The following is a 25616-nucleotide window of genomic DNA, read 5'->3' as shown; positions in this document are numbered from 1 at the left end:
AACCATTACCCACATATGGTGGAAAGGAGAGAAGGAGCTAGTGCATAAAAAGTTATATTACCAAAGGACCAGAAATAATTTGGATGCAATTTCCACATGGAGACTGAGTTTCTTTGCATACTGCTAGCACAGTAGGATCTGAGGCAGTTTCAGTAGTTTATTTAGTTACTTTTATGTTGGAAATATGGGATTTTGTCAGGGTACTGTTGCACTGTTCACTGAGGAAGAATTTCACACAGGAAAAAAAAATTGAGTTTAGCAGTTAGGAAGGGGCTTAGATGCATAATTAATTATGTGTAATAACAGTAGTGGTATAAATGCACAATTTGAATACTAGACTAAAATACTAAAATGAAAACATTGAATATTACCTCTGTAAACACTGAAATATTAGGTAATTCAGTATAGGAATTAAGGATTATTAAACTTTTTCTCAAAACCCATGCTGCTGACTGTCTAACGCAAAGTTAGTTTTCCCTTGGTTTCTTGGTTAGAAATCATCTTTGCACACACAAATATTGACAAAATACAAAGTAATAATAATTATAAGCTATGTTTGCTTTTCCTTTGTTGATAGAAATCTTTGCAACCATAAATACAGACAAAATACAATAACACTAACAACAACAATTGTGAAATACATTTCTGTAACAGCTATTGAATACCACACCAAAATCTATAGTTTGGAATTCCACAGTACTTAAATTTCACAGCTGGACAGTACAATAAAAATTACATGATGTGTCCTGTTACAATTAATTAAGTTATTTCATCAAGATGGGATGAGATGCATTTAGACAAAGTAAAAATTCTGCTCCTTTTTTGTAGTTATATCTGTACCTCAGTCACAGTATAAAATATCTTGATGTTAACAACTGCTGTGAGGAGAAGCAGCAGGCATTTACAGTTTAATGAGACACTTACGTGCCAGTATGTTTTTTGGCAAGATTGGCTTTGTAAGGCAAAGAAAAGATGTACAGTAGTTTCTTCATGTGAAACTGCTGATAAAAGGAAGTTTCCACTAATATTTTACTAAGCCATGGTTTGTGACAAGGCTTTAGTTAGTAGCAGAAAAACATTTTAAGTAACTAAGCTGACAGTAGGAGCTTCTTTCTTCTTTAAGCTGTTGTGTTACCTACTTTTTGCAGTGGGGATTATCTTGCCTTTTTCTCTCTTGGTGTGTTTAGCAGTCTATATGCACTCATTTCTACAGGAAACAGCAAAAATAGTACAAGGCCTCTTTTAAAACTCACCTGTTTAGTTAATTTATAGCAGTGTCAGGAAGCAGTTTAGGAAGGCAGTCCTTTAGTAAGTGAATGTTGACTCTGAGAAACGTGAAGGAATAAGGGAGACAGGAAATGATAAGGAACTTTGTCCTTTATGATTAGCACAGTTCACACTAGACATGCACAGGGTAGAGAACTGTGCTATTGGCACTGTGTCTAGTTCTTGGTCCTGTATTGGTGGTAGATTTTCTCTTAAACACAGGAAGATATAAACAAACATGCTCATAAAGTGGTTTCTCCTAATCAGGTGAATCAAAGATATCAATAGAATTCTATCTACTAACCTTCCAAGGTCACTTACCATTGTTTTAATGTGACAGTTTGAGTATTTGCATCTCTTTCAGAAAAAAAATACAGAAAATAACTTTTTAAGTCATGTGTCAGGTATGTTCCCAGCAGCATGCCAACAGTTCTGTTTTTGTTGCAGGTTCCATCTGGGTTGTTCATACCTAGTATGGCAATTGGAGCAATAGCAGGAAGGATTGTAGGAATTGCAGTGGAGCAGCTGGCTTACTACCATCATGACTGGTTCATTTTCAAGGAGTGGTGTGAAGTTGGAGCTGACTGTATTACACCTGGTCTTTATGCCATGGTTGGTGCTGCTGCATGCTTAGGTAAATAAAATATAACAAATAAGTATCTGGTTTCTTCATATAGCAAAATAATTATTAAAAAATGAAAGGAGACATAAACTTGTGCAGTTTTGGAACACCTGTTTATAGGGTCTTCCCTCCAGAATAATACTTTCACATCTCTACACAAGACCCTCAAATCCTTGTGATCTGAGAAATAATGTGAAATCTAAATTTATGAGAAATAGGAGAATTTTAGTAGTGTTTGCTTTCTCTTTTTGGTATCGAGAGATGTCATCACTACATTGGTCAGAGAAATCAGTTCCTTGAAATGTATGAAGTAGAGCATTTACAGTGTCAAGTATGGTTATTATTAGAAGGAAGTGGTGTGATCAGCTGCCACATCTACATGAATTGCAAAAAATTGTTCTTGAAATTCATTTTCCAAACAAAAGTTTTAGAAGTGTGTAAGGTATTTTTATCAAATCTAATTGTTGATAATCAGCTTCATGGAAAGAGGCTTAAATTGTGGACCTAAACTTGTCCTTATTTATAACTTGGTGGCCTTAGAAATTAAACTTAAAAACTCTTAGGACTGATTATGCAAGAAGTAGAACTTTTCTTTAAGGAAAATTATGTTTGGGCAATCAAACTAGTGATACAAATTTAGGTTTTGGAGAAGTTGGTCTGGTTTTTAATAGTGCAAATTGAATCACTCTTGATTGAATTGAAAGACAGTTCATATTATTTTATTAAATGAAGATATAGCATCAGAAACCTTATCAGAAAAAAATTATTTTAAATAATAACAAAAGAGAAGTATAATCCCTGTCTTCTGTTGTCCAAGAAAGAGATTTCTTTTCATCAGCTCATAATTCTGTTTAGTTTTTATGATTAAGCAACAGCATTAAATTCCTAATCCTTTGGACAACATAGCTGTTGGTTTGCTACCTATGACATTTTGGAATTAGTTCCATTATTTTTTCAAATTCTTACATCACTGGATTTCCTTGCATTTCACAGTACTTTTAACCCTGATGTGGTATGGAGATATACAGAGTTTTGTTCTTAGCTTACATTAAATAACTGTACATATTTTCCAGTTCCCTTTATTACCTCCCTTTCTGTGAATTTTCCCTAAAACTCTCTTTTTCACTTCTTGAAGGTCTGTGTTAATTTTCTCTGTCTGCTTCTGTTGGTATTACGCAGAAGGACATTTGTCAGATACCTTTCATGTCAAAGTTATGTTTGTAGATCTCAACCGGAAGGCACCAAATTCTAAAATCACTGTTATCTGATACTCAGATGTTACTGGCTATCATTTTCCTTGCAGGTGGCGTGACAAGGATGACAGTGTCCCTGGTAGTTATTGTGTTTGAGCTAACAGGAGGGCTGGAGTATATTGTGCCCCTAATGGCTGCGGTGATGACCAGTAAGTGGGTAGGAGATGCCTTTGGTAGGGAAGGCATCTATGAGGCACACATCCGACTGAACGGCTATCCTTTCTTGGATGCCAAGGAAGAGTTCACTCACACCACGCTGGCTGCTGACGTGATGAGGCCCCGGAGGAGCGACCCCCCTTTAGCAGTTCTCACCCAGGACAATATGACTGTCGAAGACATCGAAACCCTGATCAACGAAACCAGCTACAATGGTTTTCCTGTCATCATGTCAAAGGAGTCACAGAGACTTGTGGGCTTTGCTCTAAGAAGAGATTTAACTATTGCAATAGGTAATTAACTTTCAGTATTGCATTATTATATACACCAATTTAAATTGGTTTATATTATTTTATATTTAAAATAGAATTTGCTCGGTATGTTTTTACACTTCAGGTTGATTTAACTATATGATAATGTATCTTGAGTAGCAGCTCTGAAATGAAGATAATCCTCATCTCTTTGTCCCTTGTAAAAACAAAAGTTGTCATACTCACGTAGGTCAAAACATTATCTAATCTGGTATTTTTTAGTTTTTTGAGGCTTTTGATAGTACTCCATTTCCTTGAGTAATGCTATAGTAACATTCTTCAAAATTGAGTAATTCTCATTTTGACCATCAGTATTCTGCGAGAATTACTGTCCAAGTAATTTTTAAATGTATATCCTATTTCTTTCTAACAGTGTGTTTTTTACTTTTGTTATAACAACCAAGGTTGTATTATGGAGATATAAGTGCAATATTAATTATTTTAGGTTTATGTTTTTCAATCTGTTTGATTAATGGGAAATTAGTCCCTGGGCACATGAGCACACAAGCTCTGTTTGGAACATCTCTTTCTGTGTGAATATTATTAGTGCTTGTGTGATACTTGTGATAATGCTTTGTGCACTGGCAAGAAAAATTCTGTGGATTCTGAGGCTACTATCATAACCAAAGGAGGAAACACAGTGTTATGTAAGAAAATGTTATAAAACTGTAACATTTAGTGCATGAAATAAGTGATGCAAGTTGCATCTTAAGTGACTTTTTTTTATATATACATATGTCTTAAACAAAGACATTTGAGAAAGGGACAGAAGTCTCCAGAAACTTCTAAAACATCTTTTGTGAACAGAACACTGTTCGCTTCAGTCAGATTTTTGCCTGTGGTTTTACTACTGTGTATACCATGGCATTATATTACATAGGATGTATATGAATGTACAAAACTTGGATATTATTACCAACACCATAGTAGTTAAAGTTTGCATTTAACTTGAGTAAATGGGGGAGTAGCAGAACATTCTTCTTAGAAAATGCTTTCACAGTTAAGACTCATTTCAGCTGCTGGGATCATACAGTGAAAGTTGCTTAGTCTTGGGTTGTGTCTGTCGTAAGAGTCACTGTGCCCTGGCAGCCAGGAGGGCCAGGTGTGTCCTGGGGTGCATCAGGCACTGCATCTCCAGCCAGGCAAGGGAGGGGATTGTCCTGCTCTGCTCTGCTCTGGGACAGCCTCACCTCAAGTCCTGTGTGCAAATTTTGGTGCCAGATTATCAGAGGGTTGTAAAGCCATTAGAGATCATCCAAAGGAGAGCCACAAGGATGGTGAAGGGCCTTGAGGGGAAAGCCATATGAGAAGTGGCTGAAGTCACTTGGTCTGTTCAGTGTGGAGAAGGCTGAAGGGAGACCTCATTGCAGTCTGCAACTTCCTCATGAGGGCAAGGGGAGGGGCAGGCACTGATCTCTGCTCTGTGATAAGATCTGAGGGAATGGCATGAAGTTGTACTGAGGGAGGTTTAAGTTGGGTATTAGGACAAAGTTCAGGGGGCTGTCAATTGAGACTGACTTTTCCCTGGCAGTTTCTTCAGGAGCTGAGTAGTTCTTTTTTAGCCCTTCCACCTCTTTATAGTAAATAAAGGTTACTTATTTGAGTGAGACAATTAGTTGAATAATGACTAAAGCTGAATGGCAAATGGCTTTTGTGATTTTTGCACAACCATTTCCTGGGGATAAATCAGTGGCTGTGGAAATATATGCGAGAGCCTGGTATTGTTGATTGAGCTGTATGTCTGCATTAACATCTTACTCCAGGGATATAAATTCCTCTTCCTCTGCTGTTTTTCCCCCTTCCCCATCTTTCTTAAAGAAAGTGCTAGAAAGAAGCAGGAGGGGATTGTTGGCAGTTCCAGGGTATGTTTTGCCCAGCATACCCCATCGCTTCCAGCAGAAAGCCCTCGACCTTTGAAGCTCAGAAGCATCCTCGATATGAGCCCTTTCACCGTGACAGACCACACACCAATGGAAATAGTGGTGGATATTTTCCGCAAGCTGGGTCTGAGGCAGTGCCTTGTAACACACAATGGGTGAGTAAAGTGGCAGCAATGCTGTGCATTTTTTTAGATACAGCAGTTTTCATTTCCAGGATCAGAGTATTTGAACCAGGATATTCACCAGGATCATGGTATTTGAACCCATGGTAGGTTTGGTATTGCAGCTGAGGACCCCAGCTGTTCATTAAGAATGTGCTGTGCTGTAGCACCTCTCTGAAATTCTTATGCCTTCCTTGTATTTCAAGTAAGCAGGCAGATGATTTCAGTCATTTTATGATGTTCTGTTAAAAATTTACTGCCATTCAGCAAGCTTGGTCTGTGCAACTTGCTTGTGGAGGAGACACAACTCGTCTTGCAGAAATTTAGTCTTGTGCTCTGCAGAGTCTAAGGCCTGTATTTCCTGGTTATTATCTATGTTCTGGCAACATGCAATGTATCAGTAGTTACTGAACATCTACAAATACTGGGTTCATAAAGAGTAAAGCAGAAAATGATCTAGTCAGTATCTCTTCTGGAGTCTAGTGATGGGGATTACCAGCAAGCTTTTGATTTTTGGAATACTAACAACTAAACTGCTGCTAGTTCTGGAACTTCAATCTGCAACTTTTGTTTCTACAATTCAAAATATTTCAGGAAAATAGTTTTAAGATTTAGAATGTTTGTAAATGAGACTGTTGGGAGTTGTCCTGTGATTATCTACTAAATAAATCAGCCCCCAGCATGAAAACTAAATGTTCATTGTAATTTCCTCTTATCTAAACTGCTCCTTGTTTTTTTTTACATGATCTTTTTCTGTGCAGCTGTTCCTTTAACATTCTGCTTTTCTGTGTCTCTTGCATTAAACACTTGACATGCAACATCGAAGCTCCTACCATAGTATCTTGCTTTCCCTTTAGCATGTCTTTTAAGGCACCCGGGGTGTGAAATGTTGTCTGCTCATTCACATCTTTAGGATTGATCAGTGTCCTTGGGACAAGAAATCTGAAATGACTGGGACTTTCTTAGTTTTTCTGTGGGCAAAAGGACTGCTGCTGTATGTAGCGAATATTTATAAATTTCGTTGGTTTCCAAGTTGGGGTTTTTTTTCAGATGTATTTTAAAACAAATTTATTTAAATGTTCTCCTGTCTGTTTTTTGTTTTGATTTTTTTTCTTCAGTGCATATCTGTATGGAATGGCAAGTAGTGTTTCCAGAAGCCTTTCTAAAGGACATAATAATCTGACATTTAGAAGTTAGTCTGGGCATGCAGTTATTCTTGTTTGGGGAGGGAAATTGGAATCAATAGAACTTCACTGAAAAATAATTACTATGATTTTTTTTTTTTCATAGTTTCTGTTGTGGTTGAGTGCTCAAGCATTGACATTGATGCTGAAATCTTTTCTAGAGAAAGCTTGATTGTGCAAAACTATGTCAAGCTGTACTATAAATTTTAAACTATTTTATGATAAAGTAGCAGGAATGGCTTTAATATTTATTTTATACTACTTCAGTTTACAAATTTGTGACATTCCACAAGCACACTGTCCATTACAAGAAGAGCAGATCATAAATACTAGTAGTAGTGATTTTTAGCAATGGCATACACCCTTGTGGACATCAAAGACTACTTTATATTTTCACTGGCAGATTTCCTGCAAACTGAATATACCTGTTTAAAGACTTGCATCAACATACTGATTCCAGTCCAGACTGGATTGTACAGAAATTGGTACAGATGACAGAGAGAAGACTGAGCCTTACTCCTCCAAATTTGTACCAGAATATCCATTCCAGGGAGTTGCTCTTCATTTGTCCTGTCATGAACAAGAAATTTGTCTGAATTTGTCTGTTTCTAAGGCCACCAGATAGCCCAGCTCGGTAGGGCAGCTTTGAACCTCAGTTGCTATGACTTTACACAGATATTACTCTATCTGCTGTGGCTTATTAAAATGTCAATAATTATCTGTATGTCTGAGGAGAAATAACTATTAAACGAAGGAAATACAAAGTAGATTTTAGTTTCAGTACCTTTAAAACCCCAAAATATGTGAATTTAGGGTGAAGGGATAACGTTTTTCTACCCTGATGTGTACCTGATACAAGAAACATACTGCTCTGGGGTGGTTGTAGAGCCAATTGTGTTCAGCATTTTGGGAGAAAAAAGCAAAATCTGGGAAAGGGTACTGACTGTCAAATAAATTCTCATTTAATTATCTCATTAGCTTTCCTGCAACCATTTCTTTTTTTTTTTTCTTTTTTCAGTTTGCTCTAATCCTTTTCCATTATGATTAGAATTTTTTTTTCATTTGATTTCACACAGTTATTAGCATAACATAATCTGTTGCAGGATTGTCTTGGGGATCATCACAAAGAAGAACATATTAGAGCATCTCGAGCAACTAAAGCAGCACGTCGAACCCTTGGTGATTAGATATATCAGATCTCATAATTAGACACATTAGAAGCCAGGAAGCATGAAACTTGTGAACTGTTCAGGGCTTTTATGGTATCGGCTGAACCATGAAATCTTCTTGTGCTCAAAATTTGTGTTAAACATAAAACAACATGTGCAAAATCCTTTTGTAGAAAAGAAGCTGTAAATGTGAACATACTGTTAGTCACAACATTAAAGGAAAGTAAACTTTCTGATACTTGTGTTGATGAGATCACATCCATCCTGCTGGTTGATCTCTTGAATTCCCCAGGTGGGAAGGCACGCAGCTAGAAATACTTTTTCCCTGCCTAATGCAAATTAAGGTTTTCATATATGCCAATTTCTTTTTCTGATTTGGACAGCTTTAAATAGCTGTTAAATAGCAAATATCACATCTTTTGAGAAGAAGAGATAAGCATGCATCATTAGATCTTCCCTTTATTAACATGAATTTTTAAAAATATTTTTTAGCAAAGTCCTGTGATTTTATGTAAAGTCTGTGATTCTGCCACTGTTACCTACAGCAGTGAGTGTAATCCTTTACAAAATGTGCAGTGATACCAGCCACCAAGTGGCCTGCTACTATGTAGTCTGTTGACTTCACAATCTAGATATGATTTTAACCATGATGTTGTGAACTAACCCCTTAGATAGGTGGTACACGTAGTCTTAATTTAGACATGGGTTGCTAGTTCCATGTCTACTAAACATACCCACCATGTTTAGCTGCTTATGTGCAAAACATGCTAATTATGTTCTCATTTTATGCTAATATTTCACAAGTATTTCATGCGTCCTTTAATAAGACAAATTGAAATGTACTAACCAGAATAACAAGGGCAGCAGCTCATCCATTCTGCTCTTTGCTTCTCTTGTGATATTATCCTTTTGGACAGTCTCACTCTATTTGATGTTTAGCAGTTATAGTTTTAAAAGACCCTGTCATAAGAGCACAGTATCTAAATTGGAAAATGAAAATTTTGTTATTCACAGTTTGTTTTTTTCTTAAGCCATGAACTCCAAAAACAAATTAACTGTTGTTTATTTTACAAAAGTTTCATGGCCAGTACAGTGTGCTCCTATGAATACATTCAATCTGAGCCAGTGTGTCAGACTGGAAGGATCCTTCTTGTTTAAAATAGGAGGGAACGGGAGTTTGATTTGGGGCCATCAAGCAGTACATCACTTCTGATGGCTAGGTTGGAACATGCCTCTCTTATGAAGTGGGATCACTGTCATTTCTTTTTCATACCTCTCTTTTCTTTGTCCCTCTTTGTTACTTTTTTGTTGGCATATGCTAATGAAAATTTGATTTTTGTAGAAACAAAAAGTTAAATAAAAATTGTAATGGGCTCTACTTGTATGACTTGTATTTCATTAAAACGGACTACAGCTGTCAGAGACCATTTGATACAGCGTCTCAGCATTGCTGTGTTTTATCAAACTGGTGGTTCCTCAGCATTTTGATAAATAAAATGTTTCTGTTTAAATAAGAAAATCAGGCTGTTTACTTTTGCTCTATTCCTGTCAACAAAAAGGACTTGGCTACAGATTTGTTCTGCTTCATTATTTTCCTGCTTGGATTAATATCAGTCTTCCATTTATCCTTTTCAGGCGCCTCCTTGGCATTATAACAAAAAAAGATATCCTCCGTCATATGGCCCAGACGGCAAACCAAGACCCCGCCTCCATAATGTTCAACTGAAACCCATAGCTGAGGAGAGAGAGGAAACGGAAGAGGAGGTTCATTTGTTGAATAGCACAACACTTTAGTCTGGGGAAACTTCTAAAATCAGAGACGAGCTGGGTTTTTACATAACAGTGCTGCTGGCAATCAGGAGTCAGTCTGGGGGAGCTGATGGGAGTGTGGGAAGGGAGAGCTGCTGTCCTGCACTGGATGCGTCCCGAGACATCAGGTCTGCCATGATAGTGCAGTGGGTGAGCCGTGCAAAGCGGCGCCGTTCTCCAGCCCAGCCTGGTACTTCAGCATTGAAGAGATGTGTTATTAATCCCTGTTTCTGGAGGGATCATTCTGAATTGAGCCATCTTGTGGAGACTGAAAGGTCTTGCCCTTTTTATCATTGAAAACTGTTGTGTTAACTCATGAAACGTATTAACTATTACTTGTCACCTTTCTACATTCCAGAAGAGCTTTATTTCTCTCTCTCCTGAGCCGTAACAAAGCCTCTTTAAAATTGGTGTGCCCTTTTGAAGCAGTTGTTTCTCATATTGAGATGTACTGTGAGTTACTGAGGTGTGATCACAAGAAGGGAGGTTTTTCTCGTGCCATTAAATGTGTAAGTTCGTACATCACAAAATGCTTGGGGCGGTGCAGATGCACTGCAACAAAACCAGGTTGAACAGGTAATACTTTCCAAGAACCACACAAGACTTCTTTCAACCCGTGTGCTGTCGTGATATGAGAAAGCTAAAACCAGGTAAAACCAGTATTTTAAAGAAAAATACTGGTTTTGCTGCAGAAAATATCAATAACGTGACCTGGTCTTATGCAATTTTTGTATTATTGAACACACTATGATATATACCAATGTTGTGCAGTATAAGGAAAAATACTGCTATTCTACTAGTTTAAGAGCTGGAACAATTCTGTATACGTGTATCTGGTAAAAAAATGCATGCTTCAACACTGGAGATCTTTTCCCCCCCTGTAAAATTTGAGAATGGTCATTTTTATTTTTTCTTCTCCACAAAAGACGTTCCACTGCTGACATGGTAGGAAGAAATGTAACTCATAATTTGCACTAAATGTATATTTTCTTGAAGTTTTACCATTCTTTATTTATATTTGTATGGATTTAAAAAATCTATTAAATATGAATCAGTTAATATCTCACATAACTAATTACCTTTTTAATGTGATTTTATAGAATAATTCATAATCCTCTGCAAGTAATGGAGGATTAGCAAATGTTTACAACTAGATGAAGGGTTTCAAGAAAATGGCTTCTTTATGATCCAACATACATGCAAGATCATTTTCAAATGTAACTCTCACTGCCGTTACCTTGGATTTCCTTTTTTCTTTACTGGCAGATAACTGGAACAGTAATAGTAGGGCTTTATTTAAAAAAAACCCAAACCTGTAGGGTTTTAAAAGTAATAGGAAAAAGCAGCTATTAAATTGCTTTTGACTCTTCTTTTCTCCCAAGTATATAAAGGTGTAAATTATACGTAGTCACACCTGAGCAGCAGGGCAGAATTGAATCCAGTACTTGAAACTTGGGCAGGACTTTAAAATTCAGCAGCAACACACACACACACATTTGGAGGTGAACTGACAGACCCCTAACTTCACAGTACATTGTTTTGTTTCCTATTCATTTTATCAGACTGTCACCAGAACTGCATGCAGAGGAAGAATGACAATATGCTATAAGCCTAAATTAGGAAGGAAGAAAATGAAATCTGGCTGACAAAAATCATGTTTTGTAATATGAGGTTGGATAAAATTTCTTTCTTTTAGCTATTATGCTCACAAGACTGCAAAAATGGCAAGAATATAAACACTAAAAGTCTAACATAATTTTAAATCTCTCTAAGGCATTCATCACAGTTACCTCAAACATCTTTATTCATGAAGTACTCAGTATGATTTTATCTTAAGTACAATAATAAAATGAACCAAAATTCTGGAACTTTAGGCCTGCACAAAAATGGCTGTGCCTAAATAAGTGCACTGTTGAATTTGAACTTATTTTTCTTAGTAAAAAACTGCCATCTACATTTTATCATCTCAGTTCCAGCAGCAACTGGAACCTGTAGTATGTGAAATTTGCCAGGGGGATCACAGTGATCAGGCCCTGTATTAAAAACAGGTTTGGAAATGAAACAGGGAATTGGGCTACATGAAAATGGAAGCATGGCAACAACAACCTGTACTCTTCCATGTGAAGTCAGTGCTAGTTGCTAAAAATTTGCTCTGGTACATTACATAAGCTTGAAGAAGAGGAAGCTTCACAAAGAGCAGGATTAGGCCCATTTACAGAAGGCACCTCTGGAAGTTGTCTGTGACTCTGATTTCTGTTGTCTGATTTCTTTTTCTATAGTGGAAGAATACAAACTCACTACACATACAAAAATCACTTTAAATTAGTTTGAAATCTCTGCGCCCTGGTTTGGTGTTACTGTAAAACATTGCTGTGTGTACTGTATTAACCTGCACCTAATTCTAGAGACTGCTGTCTCAATTAAAATACAGTTCACACTCCTGCTGTTTCATTTCTGTGTGGATCCCCAGAGCTGCACATATATTGTGCATCTCTGTTTACTCTTAACCTGCTAAGCTTTCCCTGTTGACATTTAAAATGTCTTCTGGTAAACATACAGTAGAGGTTCTGTTAATGAAGTATGTGTGCCTGTGCTGTGCAACAAAGATTTCTAACGTGAAACTTGCAGCGCCTTACTCAAGATACTAATTAAAAAAAAAAAAGGTGGTGGATGGGAGGGGGAAAGTGTCAGCATTTTTTTATTTTTTAAATCATTCAGATACTGGTTCATGAAGAATGCATTCTTTGTTAATCTGTGATGTTGCCTAGAGCTGTATTTAATATTGATCTAAATGTTTTTATTTATAAGTGTGGTAGAACTGCATATCATTACAGTAAAAATTCTCATTACTGTGATGATTTAATCAAGCATTAAAAACTTCTGTATGACCATTTATTGTTTTGTCATACTTTCTCACTCTTTTCACAAACAAGATTTGTCTTGATTTTTGCATTTATTTTCCCTGAGAAAATTAACAGCTAGGAATTTTACATACAAAACTAGTAAGAATATTTGTCAGAAAGAATAGAGTGTAGGAGATGCAGTATTTGCATTGCCTAGCTAATTACAGAATTAAAACTTTTTTTATTTAAAGTTAAAAGTGGATGATCCTTTTATTGTCTGAAAACCATCTGCTGATGACGTGCACATCACAGCATGGCCTGGGCTGGAAGGGAGCTTAGAGATCACCTCATTCTAACCCTCTTGTCATGGGCAGGGACACCTTCCATGAGACACATTGCTCAGAGGCCCAGACACTGACCACTTGGAGGGAGAGGCAGGTACCACCCCTCTGGGCAACCATTTCAGTATTTCACCATTCTCATAATAAAACATGCATTCCCCCTATCTAGTCTGAATCTTTTTTAGTTAAAACCATTACTCCTTGTTTGAGTGTGGCAGGCCCTCTAAATAGTCTGTCCCAGTTTATTACCCAGCACATCAGTCATGTTGGAGCTGCTGTAACAGATTTCTCCATCAGGGACTATTATTCACATTACATTATTCATGTATTAACCCCTTCTCCAGCAGGGGTTAATACATGAATATGGATGTCCAGTCTCAGCTCCTCATTTTTGCAGATCTAAGTTCATACTTAAGTAACAGTTAAAAAGTTGAATTTTTAAGGTCCTCTCCAACTCACACCTTTCCATGATTCTATTGTTTTAGTACTTGTGTGATTTACAGGGCCTTGATATTTAGGGCTCCTGTACTTGAAACAAAAATGAGAACGAGATGGAAAGTACCTGTTTTTTATATATTAAAAAAACCTCTAGGCCTATGAATGAGTGTAAGTCTGTGCTTGACATTGGTATGCTGAATGGAAGGGGTGAAGTTGTCAAATTTACACTAGTAGCTGTGGCGTGTGATTTCCTTGTGCATTTGAAACTCACAATTCTTTTGCAGCACTCTAACCTATATTTTATCTCCGCTGCTCCCTTCTACCATAAAGTAACATATAACTGACAATCCTTTGCTTAAAAGACTAGGAATGACTTAGATTTTAGCATGGTGCTACTGGCCTATAATCGTTATCAGTAGTAATTAGTCTTGCTGTCATTAGTACTGACGTGAATTGCTACAATGGAAGTCAAGTCACTGGATGGTGGCAGGGCTGTTGAGTAAGAGCAAATGTTATTTTCCGTTGTTTCTGTACTGTTACTTTAATCAATTGTCAGAGAATAAACCTCCAAATGCAGTAACAAGAACACAACTGGGGACTAAGGACCTTGAAAGCAATTAATTTGCACCTTGCACAAAATCACTAGGGAGATGGCTTCTTACTAGCAAGGTAGCAACTGCAGTGGAATTCCTAGTTTCTCATGTAATGTCAGTTAGCATTTCCTTCATCCCATCACTTTCGTCCCACTTGAACCAGCCCCAGCAACGCAGGAGCAGGGATAGTGCTTTGCCACAGAAGGGAATGCTGCAGTAAGGGAATGCTTTACCTGAGGGGTAGGACACAACTGCAGAAACGAGAGGGGCAGAACCATCCCCCGGAGCAGGGACGTGGGGATCGGTTCGCATATGGCACGGGGGGTGCTGATCGAGCCCCAGCAGCCGCACCGTGCCCTGGCTCACCGGCACGGTGCTCTGAGCAGCCCTGGAACAGCAGCCCCTGCCCGGGCCTGGCTCCTGGGGCCTGCAGGGCCGGGCCAGGTGGGGGTGCCGGTCCCACAGCCCCGGCCCGGGCCTGGCTCCCGGGGCCTGCAGGGCAGGGCCAGGCAGGGGAGCCGGTCCCACAGCCCCGGCCCGGGCCTGGCTCCCGGGGCCTGCAGGGCCGGGCCAGGCAGGGGAGCCGGTCCCACAGCCCCGGCCCGGGCCTGGCTCCCGGGGCCTGCAGGGCAGGGCCAGGCAGGGGAGCCGGTCCCACAGCCCCGGCCCGGGCCTGGCTCCCGGGGCCTGCAGGGCCGGGCCAGGTGGGGGTGCCGGTCCCACAGCCCCGCCCGCGGGCAGCTCCTCAGCCCCGCAGCTCCTCAGCCCCACTCCCGTCCCGGGCCCGCCGTGCAGCCAGCAGCGGGAAGCAGCGCGTTCCTTAGAAAACCTTTACTGAGCGAGGGAACACCGCCACCGAGTACAAAAAGCCCCACAGACACACGGACAAGCCCGGCCCCGGGCGCACAGGGCCGCCCCCAGCTGCAGCCCCCGGCTCAGGGCTCCAGCTGATCCAGGTCCTCCTCCCGCCGGCTGCCCAGGTGCTGCTCGATGATTTCGGCAAAGAGGCTCCTCTTCAGCAGGGTGTAAGCCAGGGGCAGCAGCTGGCCCACCGTCTTGTGGAAGTACTGCAGGGGAGAAGCAAAAACAAGAGCCACCCTCGGCCTCAGTGGCTTGGTTAATTCTGGGAGCAGCCCCAGCTCCTGGCTCTGCCCCATTCACACCGCGCCCTTCAACCCCTCCCAAAATGCCTGAGCACATCCTCATGCTACACCCGGGACAGCCACAGCAAGGCCAGGCGGGGTGCCTGAGCTGCTGCAGTGAGAGAGAAATCGAGCAGATGATGATCCCGCTCACCACAGCATCCCAAACTGGAGCCTGCAGGTGAAGTCCCCTAGCCTGTCACAGTCCCATGTCTCATCCCACCCCACAGTTTGAGGATTACGCTGGTACTTACAGTAACCATTTAAGAACTTCAAATGTATAAACATCAGAGCATATTTAGCATTTGCAATCATTATTGTACATGTAAGTCCATTGTATCTCTCAAACAAAGGGGACGATTCAAGTTCTTTTCTATGTCTTGGGCTGCAGATAAAGTGTCAGTGTTTCTCTGGCTCTGTAAGCAAATGGCCAGGAAGGCTCCAGTCAGAACTGGAAAGCAGCTCCAAGTAGGAGCTCCAAGAAAGGCAGGGACTTAACTGAGCAAAACTTATGTGTGAAGCCACTGTTTCTTCTATTTACTAAACTAGAAGCTGAAGGTTTCTAATTCTAGAAACCAGCTGCAAAGTTACAGGTGTTCCAAGCTGCAGCACAAAACAGACAAGACACATTACAGTACTGTGAACACAATTTTTCACTGCAGGACTTTGTCGGTGGTTAGTGTCATGTGCTGAGAAGCACAAAGCTTGGAAGATGAGTATTTGCCTCCACCTACTCAGAAAAATGGGAAGAGCAGTTTCCTTCACTGCCCTTCCTGGTGTAAAAAGGATATAAGCAGCTGAAGCAGCCTAGTCTGAAAGAAGGGCTTTAAATGAGCAGGATTTTGAAGAAAAATACCACACATTTTCAGATGCTGTACAGAACTTAAGAGAGAAGGGCTTTAAGTCTAAGAAACACATTACTAATTTAACAGTGTATGGCAAGAGCAGTCAGTTTTCATACATTTCAATGGCTAGGTATTTTAACCAGTAATCAGCACAGCTCTTCTGGGCCTACATTTAGTACTGAAAAACTTAATCCTTCCCATGATACTCTGGAGCACCACTTAGACAATAATAGTTTTGCTAGGAGCAGCTGTTTTGCAGGGGTTGCTATGATGATCCATTCATCTTAGGTAGATGTTGAAACTTCATGTGTTATTTTCTAGCCATTGACTAATTACAGCCATGACCCTTTTCATCAGCAGGCCAGTAGCTAATACAGGACAGAAATCATTAAGCACAATTTTTATGTGAATAAGTGCTATTAATTCAATGCCCTCACTGACAATGTTCCCTGTTAGCAGAGAACTGGGGAGGAGACTCTCTGTGCCCTGTGCAGCACAGCCAGGCAGCTCACCTGTTCACATTCTTCCAGCTGGGGTTACTACAGCATCAGGCTGTTCCCTGATCAGGCTGAATATGAGTGCCTATACAAGTAGCTGGGGACAGGGGACTCCAGCTGTTCAGTGTACTTCACACTCTGCTTCTGGACTGCAGGATTGGGCCTTCACACACAATTTTAAATTCAACATGGAATGATGTTGTGTGACTTTTTAACAGTCTTCATGAATTAAGAATATTCTCATAGACCTCTAGTTTCCTAGGGATAATTAATCTATAGCAGAACAACTTCTAGCCCATGCATAAAATTATGCATTAATTTACTCACATGTGATCCATAGCAAAACAGGTCCATGCCCAGCTCATACCCCATTCCATAATCACATTCATCATTAGCAAACTGAACAAAGGTCAGCATTTCCTGAATGGGTGCAAAGGCCTTCACTCTCTCCTCGTCAGTTGGAGCATCAACAATGGCCTTGCAAATTTTTTTAAGATTAGCTGCAAAAAACCAAAAGCAGATATTTAGATGTTTAAGTAAATAAATTTAATATTGCACAGAAGTATTCCGTGGCAAAACTATACCCATGTGCCACACTTAGACATAAGGTAAGTGGGCACACCCTGAACTGCTGGTGAAGGTTCCCCCTTTCCTTGGAAGCTCATTCTTGCCCCATGCCATCCCTCTCAGTTCCTCACAAAGGGAGACAAGCACTTGTGTGATGAAATTTCATCAAGGAACTGATTCTGCTTAAAATGACACTGGAAGAAGGTGGTGGATAAGAGAAAAGCCCACACATCCCTGAATGTAGATCAGCTTTCTGATCTACTTCCAGCGTGGCTTTGACAACACAAAAGAAAAGATCATCTAAACTACCACTTAAGGTATTTTCACAGATTTAGCATTTTTCATTGAGTCTCATCTGGTTCCTTTAATGACAATACTTTCAGGTCAAGTGTGATGGCTAGGACTTCTACATTTTACTCCTATCAGTCAAATTTTTTAAGTAGAAAACATGAATGCAGTTGGTTTTTTACTGAGGGTTGTTTACTTTAAAAAAGCAGAGGGACACAGTAAACAACATGTTTACCATTTGTTTCAGGAAGTTCTCTGTATCCAACATCATTTTTGTCTACAGGAACAACTAGGCCTGCTCCATGAAATGCTTTGGTCACCACCTGAATAGAGAGACAGAAAATGGAACATAGCACCATGAGACAGTACTGTGACCTAAAAACAACTCACCTCATTAAACACTAACATCTGACTGCTGGTGGTCACACCTAACATGGTGTCCTGGCTCCAGGACATCAACTTAGTTTCAAATTATATTGCAGCTAATTTCAAGTACTGAAGTTTGAAATAACTGGAAATGCCATTTCAGTGAAAATCTGAATTCTACGAACCCTTGTAGTCACTTGTGTTGCACTGTACTGCATTTGCTTAGTCCCCTACCGTAATTATTTTTAACAGATATGAAAAAATCTCTGTTATTATCATCTATATCATCCTTAATGGTCCTGTTTTTAACAGATCCAACCCAACTATTTAGAACAATCTTCCATTTAAAGCAGTTTTCTCCATGGCCTCTATTTGTTCCAGTTTTTCGACTACTGTGCTTACTGAGTTGTTTTTGGTGGTGGTTTGTTCTTGTTTCATTTTCAATTGAATGCCAAGCTATGATTAAAGTGTTTTTATTAAATCCTATTACTTGGAACACATTTGTAGTAATCTTCCCTCTTTTGAAGCTTTATAGAGAGCTGATTACCTTGGGAAATTCCTAACGTAGCATCCTTACTGACTAGAAGGATGGAAAAACACAAACAGGAAGTAAACAAAAAAAAGTTTAACAGAACTTAGTTCTCTCCAGTAGATGAGGAAAGTCATACTTTCTTATCTCTCTGTTTCATCTTCAGGGTTTTTTGTTCCAGAGAATAACCCAGTTCTTTTGCTGTTCTTGTTAGCTTTTCATCTATGTCTCTCAAAACAGCATTTTTCTTTTTATCAGCCACTTCCTTAAGTTTTTTTGACAAAAATAATCTGAAAATAGATGAAACATATCAAGAAAACAAAAAAAAAATTAATAGCCTTTTAAACGTTAAACCTCTAGATCTTAACAAGAAAGATTAGCAGTCCTGTGTTTAATCACACAGAGACCTGAAAATGCAAGCCTCTTAAGAAGAGGCAAGAAAATAGTTTGGCATATCCAGTACTTGGGCTTTTCTCATCTGTACCTGCATTACAATCTAGCTTATGCAATCTGCAGGTGCTCAAGGTTCTCCAGCCTCAGTAACTGTTCATCTTTCTATCTTAAGAATTCAGTTTGCTCTTTCTGTGCTATATACACCATTTGTCATCCAAGTCATGCACATAAATACATATTTATGAGCTTCCCCATGGTACTTTCAAAACACATGTCCTCGTTTAACTCTGCAGTGCACAAGGGCTCTTTTGCAGAAGCATTCTTCAGTCTGCTTTCACTGACTGACACGTGCCTGTTCTTAGAGAGCTCTCATTTTTAACCAGCAGGGATGAGGTCAGCTGTTTACCTTCCTGACACAGGAACATATGAAGTTCCTTGAATCAGACTGAACTACAGATCCACATCAGGGTTATCCTGCCACAGGGCAGAAATAGTACTTCTTGTAGATATTGATTATATACACAAATAATGTATTTTTATGTAGACAAGAACAAGAGACAGATGCTATTATCTACTATGATACTCAGATTTCCTTCACCATTATTTGAGATGCCCTTTCTCTACTTAGAAAACAATTTTAACACAGCCTCTAAATTGCAAAAAAATATCCACTGGATGTATCAGCCAATATATTTAAGGAATGACGTAATTAACACTTATTTATTTTAGCTTTGAAAGGAAAATATTGTTAAAAAGCCTACAAAGGCTTTAGAGAGAATCTTAAAACTTGCCAACGGGGCAGAAAATAAGTGAGGGTTTCTTAAGAAAGCCATATAATAAGTTAGCTTCGTTATTCCACATCCCACCTCCCAATTAACAATTTCTCTCTATTCTGCTCTTTGTAAATAAAAGTAAATATGAACCTTACTTGACTGCAGCAAAGACATTATCACCAACTTGTGAAATCACACAACCCTTCTTTGCTTCATTTGCACCAACCCACACTGGCAGCTCATCTGGCACATCCCTATTGATGAAAAAGTACACACAAAATAGTCAAGCTGTGTCCATTTCTCCTATTTCAAAGTAAAACTAAATTTGCCTCCTCACTATGCTGCCATCTCCTTCAGAACCCCACCATGAAATGCCCTTAGATCTAAAGCTCTAAAATCTTACAGCAAGCCTTGAAAAGAGCTTGCATCCACACATTTCCTTTTGGTAACTTGATTTTCTTCTCAGCATCATGGCAAAAGCTAAAGATTAGTGAGTGAAGGTGCTTTGGATGGCTGGGGGAGATAGATTAATAAATATTTAAATCTAGTCTTCAACTCCTGTTACTGCAAACTTTTTCATTAAAAAGATGAAGTCACATGTTAATGTCTTATTACAAAAAAAAAAAAGACTCTTGCTTGATAGCACACAAGTTATGTTTCATGGAAAAAGAGAACAAAAGCTATGCATAGTTGTGGTGGAACAAGGGCACACAGCAAATAAAATACCTGAAATATCCCATGTGATACTGTGTTCTGCTATCCCCAACAAGTATAGTCTGAAATTCTGGGGGATCATAGAAGAATCTCCAATGAAGATTGAAGTTCACATCTGTTGATTTTGCTTTTTTGTGTTTTCCAGCAAGAATATCATACGGTCCAACCAGCTTAAGTCCAACACTTGACACAAGTGCATCTGAAAAGCAAACCATGAATCAGGTGCACATCTAGACAGGGAAGTTCTGGTGTTGCTCAGGTACTGAAAGTTCCCATAAATTCAGTCAAACACTATTCACTAGACAAGGAAAGCTAAGAATTTTTTTGTCCAGATAGTTTCCATTCAAGAGTTACTACAATTCTAATAAAAAGTAGCCATCCAGCCACAGTCCAACGTCAGGATGCAGATTGGTCATGAGTGTCTCCCTCAGGGCTCTAAACTGGAACCAGTATTGTTTAATAGTCACCTTTATCAATTACACAAGACTGGATCAGCAAACTTCAGCAACTTTGCAGGTGACCAAGCTGAGGGGTGCAGATGACACTCCTGAAGGATGGGATGCCATCCCAAGGGACAACCTCAAGAATTGGGCCCATGGGAATCTCTTCAGGTTTAACAAGACCAAGTGGCCTTGGAATGTTCTGCACCTGGGTTGGGGCAACCCCTTGTATCAACACAGGCTGGGATGAACAGATGGAGAGCAGCCCTGCCCAGAAGGGCTTTGGGGTGCTGGTGGCTGAGAGGCTGGACATGACCTGGCCATGGGCACCCCCAGCCCTGAGAGCCAAACATGTCCTGGGCTGCATCCAGAGCAGGGTGGGCAGCAGGGCCAGGGAGGGATTCTGCCCCTCTGCTCTGCTCAGACTCCACCTGCAGGGCTGCATCAGCTCCAGGGCTGTCAGCACACCAAGGTCAGGGACCAGCTGGAGTGGGTCCAGAACAGGGTCATGAAGATAAGAGGCCTAGAGCACCTCTCCTATAGAGATGGGCTGAGAGGGCTTTGGTTGTTCATTCTGGAGGCCAAAAGGCTCCAGGGACTTGACTGCAGCCTTTCAGTACTTCAGGTATTGAAGGTAAGGACAAACATTTTAGCAGGGCCTGTAGCAAGAGAACAAGGGGTAATGGTTCTTAACTAAAACAGGGTAGATTCAGGCTAAATACAAAAAAAAAAGGCATTATGATGCAGGTGGTGAAACACTGGAACAGGTTACCCAGAGACACAGTGGATGACCTAAAAACATGTAAGGCTGGGTGGGACCCAGCTCTGAGCACCTGGCTCTGCTGAAGATGTCCCTGCTCAGTGCAGGGAGTTTGACTAGATCACCTTTAAAGGTCTCTTCAACCCAAACCATTCTGACTGAGAAAGACACTGTCATTTCTAAAGCACAGAGGGATGCCACATTCTGTTATGTAATAAACTTAAGAGGCTGAAATCCAGCTTTAGTAATGCTTACACTGAGTAAAAGTCCCTTCAACCTCTCATCCCACCAGCAAGGAGGCTGTGGGTGTACAAGAAGCTGAGACAGGATGCACCTGGGACAGCTGATCCCAAGTGACCAAAGGGATATTCCACAGCATATGGCATCACACTCAGCATGACAGAGACCTGCTTTCTTGGAGATGGCTGAACACCTGCCTGCACATGGGAGGTGGTGAATTAATTCCTTGTTTTGCTTTGCTTGTGGCTTTTGCTTGCCCTATTAAACTGTCTTCAGCTCAACCCACATGTTTTCTCACCTTCACCCTTTCAATTCTCTCTCACCAAGGGGGAGTGAGCAAGTGCCTGTGTGGTGCTTAGTTGTTGACTGGGATTAAACCATGATACATGAGCAAACTTGAGTTCCATACTAAACATTTTAAATGCACCTGTGAGAAAGGAAGATTGAGACCACATTTAGTCCCTTTGCATGGCACAACTTCAGTAGTTACATTTTAGAAAGCTTGAAGTGTACATCTTGGTGATTATAGCCAGTGTTTTAGTTTACACTCATGTAGATATCCTCCATCTCAAGTGAGAAGCTGCAGTTTCACTGAAATGCATCTGACCAACTCCTGTTTGCCTGCTTCCAGGAGTGAAAGTTAGAAGAGGCAAAATTTAAAACCTCACCACTTGGTTTCTCAGGATCTAGCTCCTCACAAAACTTCCAAAACTGGTAGAAGTCCTCAGGCAGTCTAAGCTGATAGCATGTTTCTGCTTCTTGGCAAAGACTATCAGGAATATCTGCCTGGTTTGATCGTCTCTTCTTGACAGCTCCATTTTTTTCACTCTGTAGATTGAAAAAAAAAAATCCAACCCAAAAGTTAATTTAGTTGCTTTCTCTCAGCTCTACCAAAGGAGTCTACAAAGCTTTTATACTAATGGAAGAACAAAGCTTAGATCCATTAGACATGTTCATTAGTTAAAGCAGTATATATACAGCCTAGAACATCTGTTTTGGACAGAACCCATTAAAAGTGCAGTCTAACAAATGCACTAAACATGTCTACAGCAGCAAACTGCTACTCTGATATTAATGGGTCAATATAATCAACAGAAGCACTTCTGTTAGGTAATTAAACAAAGGACCAGGCAATCCTAAAGTTTAATCTAATTCTACATTGCTCTAAAATGACCATTTCCAATCACACTGTGGGCAGCATACAATATGTTTGTGTGTTTTAAAGACAGTTCAAAGTAGGAATACAATTTTGTCAAATTAAATAATACGGCTAAACTCCTCTGGTCTCTACTATTTTAACTACTGTGCTATGGAACATCACGACTACTGCAGTTTCCAGTGCAGCACTTTAGAAGCAGCTTAGAGGTGAAGTTGCTTTTTAAAATTACGTAACGTGAGCTGAAGCAGGCTAGGAAACGATCCGCGGGCACACTCTACTGGGGCAGCAGCCTCAATCACCGCATTCCCACATAAGTCTCCACGAATTGGTAGGAATCGCTACCCCCCATTTGAAAGAACATAAAATAAAATAAATATGTAAGAACAAGAAAGAAAGCCTGTTGCTAAAGAGAGCATCTCCGAAGCAGGGCCGCCGCCAGGCAAGCCGGGTCGCGGCGTGTGTCGCCGTTCGCGGCGCGGTCCCGCCGGGATGATGCGGCGGCCGGCGGGCCCGGCGCACCCCGAGCGCGGCGGTGCCGCGCCGAGGAGCGGCTGCCGCGCAGGAGAACGCGGGGCCCTGACTCTGTCCCCAAAGCCACCGAGCAAAACAGAACGCGGGCCAAGGAGACAGAGGGCCGACAGACATCCCAAGGCACCCGCGCGGAGCGGGCCCGCGTCCCGCCGCCCCACCTGCTCTCCGGCCGCTCCCGCCGCGCCGCGCGGCCTCCGCTTCCCGCCACCTGCCATGCGCTCCCGCCGCCCGCATCCCGCGCGCCCCCGCGCCTGCGCAGCCCCGGCCCCGCGCGCCGGCCGCCAGGGAGCGTGAGGGGCTCTGAGGGGCGGGGGCCGCCGGCAGCCCCGGCTCTGGCACCGCCGCCACAGCGGCCAACGGGGGCAGGGACGGGGCGCGGCAAGCGGCGCAGTTCGCCCCGGGTGGCGAATACGGCTGGTGCTGGAGACACGTCGGGAGCTCACCGCCACGTTCCCTCAGCGGTAGATAGATCGCATAGATATGCCTTGGAGGCCGATTTTTTTAAAATCCTGCTTACATATACGTGCAAATTCCTGTAATATGGGTTAGGGTGGTGTATTGGGATCACACAGAGGAAGAGACGACCTGAAATGTAATCATCTCTAAAGCATAAGAGAGGAAGCAATACAGGTTTTCAGTACAAATTGAAAAAAAAAAAAAAAAAAAAGGCCCAATCCCCTAATCTTCTGCTTTAGCAATTGACAGCTGCCAGGAACATGAAAACAGCATCACAGCTTGTGTTCAGTGAAAGAGCGGAGGCAGCCGTGTGTAACATGCCTCAAGTTTAGAGCAGCCCATAATCACATTATGCAACATCCGCTTACACCGCTCTGCATGGGAGAGGGCCCGGAACGCCAGCGGCACAGGAGGCGGCAGTGGGAAGCTGGTTATATATAAACCCTCACTTTTTTTGTTTCAGTAAGCGAGATCGCAGTGAGTTTATTTAAAGAAACATTAGGTAGTTAAGCTACAGGAATTGGTGAACTCACGGTGCCTACCAGAGAGAAAGATGAGTGTATGGCATAAATAAATAAAATTAGATCTTTTTATCCTGCAGTCTGTTAAGGCTGTAAATATTTGCTTTGGTAAAGGTTGTTAGCTTAGGTCTAGGAATGAGCTGCAGTGCGTTTCAGCCTCCTGACAGCTGTATGACTCACACAAAAGCTCGATGTTGTTAAGTCAGGCTACAGCACTCACTTTTAAGAGTTACACACAAGTCACAGGAAACTTGATCCTGACTGATGGATAGCACTGCCTGTACATAAAACAGCGAGGTTTGCTATGAGGTAGATGAAGAACAAAGACTGCATCAAAGTCTCCTTTCTCACATGGAAAAATTACTGTTTAAAACAGCATACCTGTTGTTTGCTTAGCAGAATCCTCTATACACAAGGAATGAATATTAAATTTCACATCCAAACTTTGTTTAATGATTTACATTTTATTGCCTGAGGTTAAGTAGAAACGAGGCACAAAAGCTTACGAAGAAACCACAAACCTAATTTTCTTTCTGAAAAGTGTCAAGAGTACTAGCCTGAGGTTTCTTTGGAAAATGCTTTATATAATTAAATTATGAGTCTCCCTCAATTTCTACTACACAAAGCCTTAACCATAGTGGAGGCTAGGGGAAACGTCACCCAAAGGAAAAACAAGTAAATAAGGTCAGCATGAAAGCATTTACCTTTACTTTGAGTCAAGAAAACAGCAGCTTTTCAAAGTTTTCTACCTTTAAAGAGATTGACTTCTGCCTCTTACAATATTTTGCATTACAGCATTGAAACAGAAGTAAAGTAAGCATCAAATAAATTTGTAGTGGCCCCCATTTTAGATATGTCAATACCTCACAAGGCACACTTTTACTGGAAAGAATGCAAACTGACTAGAAAAATACTCCTACGCTGACTTAGTGCTAGTGCTGGGAATCTAAAGCCTAACTTGGAGTGATTTTACCACTGAACATACAGCTCATGAGCTTTATTGATCAACCAATTTTTTTTATTCTTTTCTCCACACAAGCTGTTAAAGACTCCAAGAGCACCTCTCTTCTAAAACAACCCACAGTTTGGAAATAACCCAGGAAAGAAAAAAGTGCATAATCCAAGGAGGAGGATACAAAATGCTCTCCATCTGAGAATCCTGGTCTCTTACACTTTCCAGGCAGGTACCCCAGCCACTGGATTATTGGTTAAGAGTTGCCAGTGTTTGGCCATACTTAAGCTAAAATGTAATTTTTAAAATACTTTTATATGTGTATGTATATAGTGTAACTCAATCTTTTATAAGTACCTTCCAAACAATATTGGAATGAGTACCTCAAAAGAAATAGGTAATGAAATGCCCAGTTAC

General features: G+C 40.7%; 2 protein-coding genes across 5 annotated transcripts in view; one reads left to right on the top strand and one right to left on the bottom strand.

The window, feature by feature from the left end:
- CLCN3 (chloride voltage-gated channel 3) overlaps nucleotides 1–12706 on the top strand; it is a 59113-nt gene extending 46407 nt beyond the window's left edge. For 2 of the 4 annotated variants that reach the window (XM_063156226.1, XM_063156227.1), the window contains 5 exons: nucleotides 1714–1900; nucleotides 3192–3590; nucleotides 5427–5643; nucleotides 7937–8012; nucleotides 9638–12706. In XM_063156226.1, the coding sequence (XP_063012296.1) occupies nucleotides 1714–1900; nucleotides 3192–3590; nucleotides 5427–5643; nucleotides 7937–8012; nucleotides 9638–9796 (1038 nt within the window). In that variant the 3' untranslated portion in view covers nucleotides 9797–12706. The remainder of the gene's footprint in view (nucleotides 1–1713; nucleotides 1901–3191; nucleotides 3591–5426; nucleotides 5644–7936; nucleotides 8013–9637) is intronic. The other 2 variants (XM_063156228.1, XM_063156229.1) reach the window with 1 other exon arrangement.
- A 2136-nt stretch (nucleotides 12707–14842) lies between these two features.
- Nucleotides 14843–23503, bottom strand: LOC134418221 (histone PARylation factor 1). The gene is made up of 8 exons (XM_063156230.1): nucleotides 23429–23503; nucleotides 22249–22408; nucleotides 20153–20339; nucleotides 19582–19680; nucleotides 18400–18550; nucleotides 17601–17688; nucleotides 16838–17010; nucleotides 14843–15093 (listed from the first exon to the last, which is right to left on the bottom strand). The coding sequence occupies exons 1-8, from the start codon at nucleotides 23483–23485 to the stop codon at nucleotides 14962–14964; spliced, it is 1047 nt and encodes a 348-aa protein (XP_063012300.1). The 5' UTR covers nucleotides 23486–23503; the 3' UTR covers nucleotides 14843–14961.
- Between the last annotated feature and the right edge of the window lie 2113 nt (nucleotides 23504–25616).

This window comes from Melospiza melodia, chromosome 5, assembly GCF_035770615.1.
Source record: "Melospiza melodia melodia isolate bMelMel2 chromosome 5, bMelMel2.pri, whole genome shotgun sequence".
NCBI lineage: Eukaryota > Metazoa > Chordata > Aves > Passeriformes > Passerellidae > Melospiza > Melospiza melodia.
This window is presented reverse-complemented; position numbering and strand designations above follow the sequence as displayed.

Excerpts from the sequence above, each read along its gene's own strand:
- LOC134418221 (XM_063156230.1), bottom strand. The coding sequence starts at position 23,485 with ATGGCAGGTGGCGGGAAGCGGAGGCCGCGCGGCGCGGCGGGAGCGGCC. Across the intron at positions 19,681-20,152 it reads TATCACATGGGATATTTCAG|GGATGTGCCAGATGAGCTGC; the intron begins GTATTTTATTTG and ends TTTCATCAATAG. Across the intron at positions 15,094-16,837 it reads TGTTTTGCTATGGATCACAT|TACTTCCACAAGACGGTGGG; the intron begins GTGAGTAAATTA and ends TCTCCCCTGCAG.